The sequence below is a fragment of the Coregonus clupeaformis genome, chromosome 39, assembly GCF_020615455.1.
Source record: "Coregonus clupeaformis isolate EN_2021a chromosome 39, ASM2061545v1, whole genome shotgun sequence".
NCBI classification, from domain to species: Eukaryota; Metazoa; Chordata; class Actinopteri; order Salmoniformes; family Salmonidae; genus Coregonus; species Coregonus clupeaformis.
Genome location: NC_059230.1, coordinates 1,709,511 through 1,721,687, shown reverse-complemented (window position 1 = coordinate 1,721,687; position 12,177 = coordinate 1,709,511). Strand labels below are relative to the sequence as shown.

Here is a 12,177-nt window from a genome sequence, read left to right as displayed (position 1 = left end):
TCCTCCCCTCTGTCTCACCTCCCCTCTATCTCTCCTCTCCTCCCCTCTGTCTCTCCTCCCCTCCATCTCTCCTCTCCTCCCCTCTGTCTCTCCTCCCCTCTGTCTCTCCTCCCCTCTGTCTCACCTCCCCTCTATCTCTCCTCTCCTCCCCTCTGTCTCACCTCCCCTCTATCTCTCCTCTCCTCCCCTCTGTCTCTCCTCTCCTCTATCTGTCCTCTCCTCTCCTCCCCTCTATCTCTCCTCTCCTCCCCTCTGTCTCACCTCCCCTCTATCTCTCCTCTCCTCCCCTCTGTCTCGCCTCTCTCCTCCACTCTGCCTCTCCTTTCCTCTCCTCCCCTCTATCTCTCCTCTCCTCTCCTCTATCTGTACTCTCCTCTCCTCCCCTCTACCTCGCCTCTCCTCCACTCTGCCTCTCCTCTCCTCCCCTCTATCTCTCCTCTCCTCTCCTCTCCTCTCCTCTATCTGTACTCTCCTCTCCTCCCCTCTATCTCTCCTCTCCTCCCCATACCTTCTTCTCCTACCCCTCCTCCTCCCTCACTCTTGCTCTCCCTCCCTGTCCCCTACTCCCCTCTACTCGTTTTTCCTAAAGCAGCTGTTTAAATGTAATCCGCCCATTACCCGTCCATTACCAAATGGTACCCTATTGCCTTCATAGTGCACTACTTTTGAATAGGGCCCTATAGGGTTTTAGTCAAAGGTAGGGCACTATATAGGGAATAGGGTGCCATTTGGGACGCATACAGTCCTATTTCGACCCTTACCTACCAGGGGTTGGCCACTCATAAAAACACACCAGGACCCCCTTCTTAACCTCTGACCTCTGACCTCATACAGCTGACTAGAATGTCTACCACTTCATTTTCACCCTACGTCTGCGTAAAAAGAACAGACACAGGCGCACGCATGCACACACACACCACACGTCTCCATTGACCCTGGTTAAAAGCTGCCACTGTAAGGTCCTTCTCTCAAGGTCAACTGCCTGACTGACTGCACATAGGAAAAGAAAGGAGTCTATACGTGTAAAACATGATAATTAATAGGGTAGGGTAGTGGTTACCCCCATAGGTATATAGGATAAGCTTACTTGACGTCTTTAATCTGCACATGGTTATATTCTTATAAAATCAATATAATAACTGACTGACTGCACTTAAGGGAAGGAGTCTAAACGTGTGTAACATGGCAATTAGCTATAGACACAGCTATACGAGCATCTTTCTTACCCCACATCTATCATCCGTACAAGCGTTGGGTATTATATATATTTTTTTACATAATCTTAAATGCCTATACCAGTAACCTTGAACGCAAATTGTAAAAAAAAATAAAAAAAATAAAAAAATACTGTGTTTATTGTGAGGAAATATTTGTAGTGAAAATATATATTTTTTCATTTACTCATTGATACTAGTTACTAAAAATAATAGTTGTGCATTATAACAGTATTATGAAGCTAATAGTAATGTGTTCAATTTGTAAGTCGCTCTGGATAAGAGCGTCTGCTAAATGACGTAAATGTAAATGTGTTGGCTATAACAGTTTAACATACTGTACATCACAGTAGGGTATATATTACACTATAGTAGTAACTATATTATACAGCTAATCATGTTGTTTTATAACAGTATAATGAACTGATAAGAGAAAGAATAGAATATGGATAATCTTAAGATAATGTGTGTTCAGTGGAGTGTTTAACATCATGACCACTGGTTTCCCTCAGCCCCTTTGTGTTGGAGCAGAGATGTGTGCCACTCTCTTTATCGTTCATCTGAGCACACACACACACACACACACACACACACGCACGCACACGCACACACGCGCACACACACACACGCACACACGCACACACGCACACACACAAACTGGCCTCTCACACGATCCCAGTAAGTGGAATGTCCCCTTTAAGTGCAGAGAGGCGAATGGAGAAACGTCGTCTCCTCCTCTCTTCGACGTAGCACTGCTCATCAACCTATCACCAAGCTAACCCCGCCCCCACAGACAGGAAGCAAGCAGCTCTGGCGACTAAGTGCCCGATCCGAGACTAGATTGATACTAGACTCGGTATCATTAGGACGAATACTGCAATAGAAAGGATGAACTTGCCTGATACTTGAAGTGAATATACAATTAGCTTAATCTTGGCTGTAGTAGCCCTTTAATGTGATACCTGTCGTTTTATGTACTCACCACCAATTTACCAGACAAAGAAGACTGTGGGGAGACATTCATTATTTTTTCTCAAAGGTTGTCTTTAAACCTTTCTGTTCTTTTTTGAAGGACCTTGTTGGTTTTACATTTTTGGCAGTAGTGGACTGATATACCGGACAGCAAAGTGGATTTAACGGGACCGTCGCTGCAGTCCACCTTATCTCCAAGATGCTATTGGTGTCTCCGCGGTTACTAGCCGACACACCTCGCATGGAGCCCATAGTAAGTGAACGACCTTTTCATTATTTCAAGCAATGGTTCTAATGATCACGAGCGCTAATTTGAACTGGCTGGCGTGAGAGGCAGAGAGGCTCGAGAGATTCTGTCTGTGTAGCTTAATGTGCAGTCAGTCAGTCAGTGTGCGTGAGTGAGTGATAGTGGTTAGGCGTTCATTAACGGATGGGATAGGCTAGTACACTTGATGCCCAGATTCCCCTTATTGTAGTGAGACTGTAGTTTCAAGTTTTATTTGTAACATGCACAAGTACATTGAAATGCTTAACTTGCAAGCCCTACCCTACAGTGCACTATTCAGTGTGTGTGCGTGTGCGTGTGTGCGTGTGTGTGTGAATATGTGTGTCCATATGTTGCTGTTTAATTAAATAGGTGTTTAGGCTATTCAGTGATGGCATTTCTAATAGCCAAAGTTAAAGAGAATGCTTGCCTCGCTCTGTCTCTCTGTGTGTTTTGTGACACACTGAGTGAGCGCACTGACATAGAAATTAAATCACTAGCCTACATTTGGTTAGAGCGGATTGATCTCCTAGTGACCACAGAGATTAAACGGCTATTGGTGAGGCTTCAGAGGCTATATGAAAAGCCTGAACATTAGCCTACAGTAAAGATTAACCCTTATCCTAGGTCTGTGTGTGTCTCCCTCATTTGCACGAAACACCAGTCGCTCTCTAGCCTATAATTCCGTGGAAGTTCCGTGACTAGACTCTAGCCTAATATTATAGGATGTTGTGGTTTCTCGGGCGTGCGTCAAAATTGCAACAAAATAACAATTTCAGAACTAGAGCGTGTGTGGAGAGAGCGAGAACCGCGGTTGACTCGCTACTTGTACGGATTTAATTCAATACACTTACTAGAAATAATAGCATATACATTAGGTTACTATAACAACTCTACACGGACGGATCTGCTGGGTCTGACTGCTCTTGCTGCTCAGTTCCAACACCTCTGAAAAGGCTTCTTCGCATTATGATAGCAAGAAAAAACCTTTGTGTTCTCATGCTTGGCTTAACGCACTGAGCGGCGAGCGCAGCCACAGTCTAGGCTAAGCTCCGTGTCTCTCTCTCTCTCTCTCTCTCTCTCTCTCTCTCTCTCTCTCTCTCTCTCTCTCTCGCTCTCTCTCGCTCTCTCGCTCTCTCTCGCTCTCTCGCTCTCTCTCGCTCTCTCTCTCCCCGTGAAAGTCAAGCCCCTGCCTCTCTCTCCCGAGCACCAGCATGTGGTCTCCTTGTAGGAATTAAAGCCCATTTATATGGCTTCTGAATCGGCCTGGCAGTCAGCGGGCTACCAGTCTGTAACAAAAGAGTGGCTCAGAGTGTTGCTTTGGTGTAGGAGAGGCTATTTTAATATTACGCTACAGGGCTACTATAGCCTATTAATGATAATGATAATGTGTGTGTCAATCTCTCTCTCTCTCTCTCTCTCTCTCTCTCTCTCTCTCTCTCTCTCTCTCTCTCTCTCTCTCTCTCTCTCTCTCTGTCTGTCTCTCTCTCTCTCTCTCTCTCTCTCTCTCTCTCTCTCTCTCTCTCTCTCTCTCTCTCTCTCTCTCTCTCTCTCTCTCTCTCTCTCTCTCTCTCTCTCTCTCTCTCTCTCTCTCTCTCTCTCTCTCTCTCTCTATGTGTGTGTGTCACATGGTTTTTTAAACAATAGTGTGGATTGGAGGGTGGAAAACGATTTTTGCACCAGATCAGATTGATGGTTGCTTGATGGCTTCGTATGATAACACATTGACACAGATAAATTGTGTGTGTATGAGAGAGAGAGCGAGCGAGAGACATATATCCTAGGAAATAGAGGAGATACATAGTTTATGGTTTTAGACAAGCAGCTAGCTACCACTGTGTCCCAAATGGTACCCTATTTCCTATGGGCCCTGGTCAAAAGTAGTGCACTAAATAGGAAATAGGGTGCCATTTGGGACCCAGATGTGACTGGCTGACCGGGGGATTAAAGGTGACTGCTAGAATACACAATGAGATTAAACACACGCCCTGTCATCCATCAGCTTTGTATGTGTGTGTCTGTCCGGGGAGAGCGACGACACAGCACCTAGGCCTAACCTTAGAAAGCTATTCTTGACCTAGAGTTCAATTGGCTCAATTCACCAGTGGCTTTAGATACTGAAGTCTATAACAACGTCTGAATTTGATTCTAGGCTATGTCCCAATAATTTATCCTTCTTCCTGAAGTGTGCACTCGTTCACTATCCCCCACAAATGTAAAAGCATTGGACTGAGATGAAGAGAATTTCCATATACCAGTCATTTCCTTTTAAATCCATGAACACTTCGGGGAGAATGGAGATATTATTGGGACGTAGTCTTGGTTGTGCTGTAGTAAGGGTTATTTCTCTTGATTAGTTATCAAAACATGCTGACGTTCCGTTTTTGTGTCATTGGACGGATCAGTGATGGTTTTGGCTCAATTAAACTAAATGGTGAAATGAAAGCAAGCGGTTATAATGGTGATTTAAGGGACTAGGTCAACACACCTCTCTATAGTTCCCGAGTGGCGCAGCATTCTAAGGCTCTGCATCTCAGTGCTAGAGGCGTCACTACAGACCCCCTGGTTCGATTCCAGGCTGTATCACAACCGGCCGTGATTGGGAGTCCCATAGGGCGGGGCACAATTGGCCCAGCGTCGTCCGGGTTTGGCTGGGGTAGGCCGTCATTATAAATAAGAATTTGTTCTTAACTGACTTGCCTGGTTAAATAAATAAAAATCTCTCTCGTGTTACTTGGCTTGACACAGAATTTGGTTAAAGACATTTCAGAGTGAGAGCTAGTATTTCCATAGATAGGCTAGTTCTTTCCCTTGTTACTTGATTGCTCAGTCTTTCCCCTGTGACCATGTCCCCACCTCTCTCTCGCTCGCTCGCTCTCTCTCTCAATTCAATTCAATGGGCTTTATTGGCATGGGAAACATATGTTTACATTGCTAAATCAAGTGACATAGATAATAAACAAAAGTGAAAAAAAAAAGTTAACATTACATTCCAAAGGAATAGAGACATTTCAAATGTCATATAGCAACATGTTACAAATCTTGCTGCTTCTCTCTCTCTCTCTGTCTCTCTCAATTTCAATTTAAGGGGCTTTATTGGCATGGGAAACATATGTTTACATTGCCAAAGCCTGTGAAATAGATAATAAACAAAAGTTCCAAAATAATAAAGACATTTAAAGTGTCATATTATGTCTTTATACAGTGTTGTAATGATGTGCAAATAGTTAAAGTACAAAAAGGAAAATATATAAACATAAATATAGGTTGTATTTACAATGGTGTTTGTTCTTCACTGGTTGCCCTTTTCTTGTGGCAACAGGTCACAAATCTTGCTGCTGTGATTGCACACTGTGGTATTTCACCCAATAGATATGGGAGTTTATCAAAATTGGATTTGTTTTCGAATTCTTTGTGGATCTGTGTAATCTGAGGGAAGTATGTCTCACTAATATGGTCATACATTTGGCAGGAAGTTTGGAAGTGCAGCTCAGTTTCCACCTCATTTTGTGGGCAGTGTGCACATAGCCTGTCTTCTCTTGAGAGCCAGGTCTGCCTACGGCGGTCTTTCTCAATAGCAAGGCTATGCTCACATAGTCTGTACATAGTCAAAGACGTCCTTAATTATGGGTCAGTCACAGTGGTCAGGTATTCTGCCACTCTGTACTCTCTGTTTAGGGCCAAATAGCTTTCTAGTTTGCTCTGTTTTTTTGTAAATTCTTTCCAATGTGTCAAGTAATTCTCTTTTTGTTTTCTCATGATTTGGTTGGGTCTAATTGTGTTGCCATCCTGGGGCTCTGTGGGGTCTGTTTGTGTTTGTGAAAAGAGCCCCAGGACCAGCTTGCTTAGGGGACTCTTCTCCAGGTTCATCTCTCTGTAGGTGATGGCTTTGTTATGGAAGGTTTGGGAATCACTTCCTTTTAGGTGGTTGTAGAATTTAACGGCTCTTTTCTGGATTTTGATCATTAGCGGGTATCGGCCTAATTCTGCTCTGCATGCAATATTTGGTGTTTAACGTTTTACACAGAGGATATTTTTTGCAGAATTCTGAATGCAGAGTCTCATTTTGGTGTTTTTCCCATTTTGTGAATTATTGGTTGGTGAGCGGACCCCAGACCTCACAACCATAAAGGACAATGGGTTCTGTAACTGATTTAAGTATTTTTAGCCAGATCCTAATTGGTATGTCGAATTTTCTGTTCCTTTTGATGGCATAGAAGGCCCTTGCCTTGTCTCTCAGATCGTTCACAGCTTTGTGGAAGTTACCTGTGGTGCGGATGTTTAGGCCGAGGTATGTATCGTTTTTTGTGTGCTCTAAGGCAACAGTGTCTAGATGGAATTTGTATTTGTGGTCCTGGCAACTGGATCTTTTTTGGAACACCATTATTTTTGTCTAACTTAGATTTACTGTCAGGGCCCAGGTCTGACAGAATCTGTGCAGAAGATCTAGGTGCTGCTGTAGGCCCTCCTTGGTTGGGGACAGAAGCACCAGATCATCAGCAAACAGTAGACATTTAACTTCAGATTCTAGTAGTGTGAGGCTGGGTGCTGCAGACTGTTCTAGTGCCCTCGCCAATTCATTGATATATATGTTGAAGAGGGTGGGGCTTAGGCTGCATCCCTGTCTCACCCCACGGCCCTGTGGAAAGAAATGTGTGTGTTTGCTCAGTACATTGTTTTCACTGAGGAAATGTACGTGTCTGCTGTTAATGATAATGAAGATGATTTTCCCAAGGTTGCTGTTCACGCATATCCCACGGTAGTTATTGGGGTCAAATTTGTCTCCACTTTTGTGGATTGGGGTGATCAGTCCTTGGTTCCAAATATTGGGGAAGATGCCAGAGCTAAGGATGATGTTAAAGAGTTTAAGTATAGCCAATTGGAATTTGTGGTCTGTATATTTTATCATTTCATTGAGGATACCATCAACACCACAGGCTTTTTTGGGTTGGAGGGTTTGTATTTTGTCCTGTAGTTCATTCAATGTAAATGGAGAATCCAGTGGGTTCTGGTAGTCTTTAATAGTTGATTCTAAGATTTGCATTTGATCTTGTATATATTTTTTTGCTGTTTGTTCTTTGTTATAAGGTCAAAAAGATTGGAGAAGTGGTTTACCCATACATATCCGTTTTGGATAGATAGCTCTTCATGTTGTTGTTTGTTTAGTGTTTTCCAATTTCCCCAGAAGTGGTTAGAGTCTATGGATTCTTCAGTTACATTGAGCTGATTTCTGACATGCTGTTCCTTCTTTTTCCGTAGTGTATTTCTGTATTGTTTTAGTGATTCACCATAGTGAAGGCGTAGGCTCAGGGTTTCTGGGTGTCTATGTTTTTGGTTGGATAGGTTTCTCAATTTCTTTCTTAGTTTTTTGCATTCTTCATCAAACCATTTGTTATTGTTGTTAATTTTCTTCGGTTTTATGTTCATATTTTTTTTTTTTGATAGGGAAGCTGAGAGGTCAAATATACTGTTTAGGTTTTCTACTGCCAAGTTCACACCTTCACTATTACAGTGAAACGTTTTGCCAAGGAAGTTGTCTAAAAGGGATTGAATTTGTTGGTGCCTAATTTTTTTTTGGTCGGTTTCCGCACTACTTACCTTCCATGTATAGCATATCTTAATATTATTCAGTTCCTTTGGCTTTGATGCCTCATGATTGAGTATTGCTCTGTTCAAGTACTGTGATTTTGCTGTGATCTGATAGGGGTGTCTGGGACTGACTGTGAACGCTCTGAGAGACTCTGGGTTGAGGTCAGTGATAAAGTAGTCTACAGTACTACTGCCAAGAGATGAGCTATAGGTGTACCTACCATAGGAGTCCCCTCGAAGCCTACCATTGACTATGTACATACCCAGCGTGTGACAGAGCTGCAGGAGTTGTGACCCGTTTCTGTTGGTTATGTTGTTGTAGTTGTGCCTAGGGGGGCATCTCTCTCTCTCTTGCGCCATATCTCTGTCTCTCTCTCTCTCTCTCTCTCTCTCTCTCTCTCTCTCTCTCTCTCTCTCTCTCTCTCTCTCTCGCTCTCTCTTTAATTAGGTCTATAGAGGAAAGGAAAATAACTTGATTGTAGTACCAGACTCAGGATTCAGAGGCCATGTCACAAATGGCAGCCTATTCCCTGCATAGTGCACTACTTGGGACCATATGGGCCATTGTCAAAATTAGTGCACTAGGTAGGGAATAAGGTGCCATTTGGGACATAACCAGAGTGTGCACGGACCAGACAGATGCACGGTGGGCCAATGATGCAATTAGTGATGTAACGGATTGGAATGCTGAATGCGGCAGGGTGAAGTGGAGTTTGAGAGTTGCGAGCGGACCTAGGAATGCATAGAAACAGATCCCAGATGCAATGGCGCCGGAGGGGATGGCTGCCGTTTTATGGACTCTTAACCAACCGTGCTATTTTGTGTGTTTTTTTTTTGCATTGTTTGTAACTTATTTTGTACATAGTGTTGCTGCTACCGTCTCTTATGACGAAAGAGCTTCTGGACATCAGAACAGCGATTACTCACCTTGAACTGGACAAATAATTTTTCTTTAAGGAGTCGGACGAGAAGGATTTGCTCCAGACACCCAACAGCGCCCTCATCCCCATCATTCGCAGTAGAAAGAAAAGGAGATATCGCGGAAGGAGATCAGGGTGCCTGGTAAGGAGCTGGCGACGAATGGCTAATCTGCTTTTGCCATCGATACTATTGGCCAACTTACAATCGCTTGATAATAAAGTGGACGAACTACAGGCACGTATATCCTACCAACGGGACAATAAAAACTGTAATATCTAATGTTTCACAGAGTCGTGGCTGAACGAAGACATGAATAACATACAGCTGGCGGGTTATACACTGTATTGGCAGGATAGAACAGAAGCCTCTGGTAAGACAAAGGGTGGCAGTCTATGTATATTTGTAAACAACAGCTGGTGCACGATATGTAAGGAAGTCTCTAGGTTTTGCTTGCCTGAAGTAGAGTATCTCATGATAAGCTATAGACCACACTATCTACCAAGAGAGTTTTCATCTATATTCTTCATAGCTGTTTATTTACCACCACAAACCGATGCTGCCACTAAGACCGCACTCAATGAACTGTATAAGGCCATAAGCAAACAGGAAAACGCTCATCCAGAGGCGACGCTCCTAATGGCCGGGGACTTTAATGGAGGGAAACTTAAATCCGTTTTACCTAATTTCTACCAGCATGTTAAATGTGCAACCAGAGGGGAAAAAACTCTAGACCACCTTTACTTCACACACAGAGACGCGTACAAAGCTCTCCCTCGAAATCTGACCGATCCACAGATGATGCAATCTCTATTGCGCTCCACACTGCCCTTTCACACCTGGACAAAAGGAACACCTATGTGAGAATGCTATTCATTGACTACAGCTCAGAGTTCAACACCATAGTGCCCTCAAAGCTCATCACTAAGCTAAGGACCCTGGGACTAAACACCTCCCTCTGCAACTGGATCCTGGACTTCCTGACGGGCCACCCCCAGGTGGTAAGGTAAGGGTAGGTAACAACACATCCGACACGCTGATCCTCAACACGGGGGCCCCTCAGGTGTGCTTGCTCAGTCCCCTCCTGTACTCCCTGTTCACTTATGACTGCATGGCCAGGCACGACTCCAACACCATCATTAAGTTTGCCGAAGACACAACAGTGGTAGGCCTGATCACCGACAACGACGAGACAGCCTATAGGGAGGAGGTCAGAGACCTGGCCGTGATGGTGCCAGGACAACAACCTCTCCCTCAACATGATCAAGACAAAGGAGACGATTGTGGACTACAGGAAAAAGAAGAGGACAGAGCAGGCCCCCATTCTCATCGACAAGGCTGTAGTGGAGCAGGTTGAGAGCTTCAAGTTCCTTGGTGTCCACATCACCAACAAACTAACATGGTCCAAGCACACCAAGAAAGTAATGAAGAGGGCACAACAAAACCTATTCCCCCTAAGGAGACTGAAAAGATTTGGCATGGGTCCTCAGATCCTCAAAAGGTTCTACAGCTGCACCATCGAGAGCATCCTGACTGGTTGCATCACTGCCTGATATGGCAACTGCTCGGCCTCCGACCGCAAGGCAGTACAGAGGGTAGTGCATACGGCCCAGTACATCACTGGGGCCAAGCTTCCTGCCATCCAGGTCCTGTATACCAGGCGGTGTCAGAGGAAGGCCCTCAAAATTGTCAAAGACTCCAGCCATCCTAGTCATAGACTGTTCTCTCTGCTACCGCATGGCAAGTGGTACCGGAGCGCCAAGTCTAGGTCCAAAAGGCTTCTCAACAGCTTCTACCCCCTGAACAGCTAATCATGGCTACCCAGACTATTTGCACTGCCCCCCCACCCTCACCCCATCTTTTTACGCTGCTGCTACTCTGTTCATTATTTATGCATAGTCACTTTAACTCTACCAACATGTACATATTACCTCAACTACCTCAACTAGCCGGTGCCCCTGCACATTGACTCTGCATTGCTATTTAATATAATATACATTCATTAATATTATCTTAACGTGACAAAAGCCAATAAATTGCTGTGGTAGGATACAGACTTGACTAGGCTGTTGTAGGATACAGTCTTGACTAGGCTGTTGTAGGATACAGTCTTGACCAGGCTGTTGTAGAATACAGTCTTGACTAGGCTGTTGTAGGATACAGTCTTGACGAGGCTGTTGTAGGATACAGTCTTGACTAGGCTGTTGTAGGATACAGTCTTGACCAGGCTGTTGTAGGATACAGTCTTGACCAGGCTGTTGTAGGATACAGTCTTGACCAGGCTGTTGTAGAATACAGTCTTGACTAGGCTGTTGTAGGATACAGTCTGGACTAGGCTGTTGTAGGATACAGTCTTGACCAGGCTGTTGTAGAATACAGTCTTGACTAGGCTGTTGTAGGATACGGTCTTGACTAGGCTGTTGTAGGATACAGTCTTGACGAGGCTGTTGTAGGATACAGTCTTGACTAGGCTGTTGTAGGATACGGTCTTGACTAGGCTGTTGTAGGATACAGTCTTGACGAGGCTGTTGTAGGATACAGTCTTGACGAGGCTGTTGTAGGATACAGTCTTGACTAGGCTGTTGTAGGATACGGTCTTGACTAGTTTCTTGGAGCAGTGTACCATATTGTTTGTTACCCACGGTGATAGTAGAGTCTTCTTGACTATATTTGTGTTTCTTGTTGCAGTTAACCATATCGTTACCCATGGCGATAGGCATTCCCCACTGGCCCAGCTGCCAGATCTTTCTGTTCGTCTCAATTTGAACTGATCCACAGCCAAATGAGTCAAACACTTTAAAGTATAGTACTATAGAGAGAGTGCTCCTCCCAGGAGTGTGTGTGTGTGTGTGTGTGTGTGTGTGTGTGTGTGTGTGTGTGTGTGTGTGTGTGTGTGTGTAAGTGTGTGCGTATGTGAGCTCCTTCAGATCTAGTACGTTGAGTACGTTCGTTGCCAACGGTTTCTCAGTCAAAGGGTGCGTCCCAAATGGCACCCTATTCTGTACATAGTGCACTACTTTTAAAAAGACTCCTTTGGGCCCTGGTCAAATGTAGTGCACTATATAGAGAAAAGGGTGCTATTTGGGATACAGCCAACGTAATGTGAGTCTCTGTCTGGACCTAGCCCGCCCAAGCGAGAGGAGAACGTTCTGTTAAACCAAAAACAACACCAAAGAGAAGGAGAATAAAGAGAGGAAGAGTAGTCTTTCATCTGTTCAT

At 44.3% G+C, this 12,177-nt stretch overlaps 1 protein-coding gene across 1 annotated transcript in view; it reads left to right on the top strand.

Moving 5' to 3' along the window:
* Positions 1-2,050: 2,050 nt before the first annotated feature.
* LOC121554193 (trithorax group protein osa-like) overlaps positions 2,051-12,177 on the top strand; it is a 114,182-nt gene continuing 104,055 nt past the window's right edge. Inside the window, exon 1 of the mRNA XM_045211839.1 lies at positions 2,051-2,439. Coding sequence (XP_045067774.1) covers positions 2,386-2,439 — 54 coding nt within the window. The 5' untranslated portion in view covers positions 2,051-2,385. The remainder of the gene's footprint in view (positions 2,440-12,177) is intronic.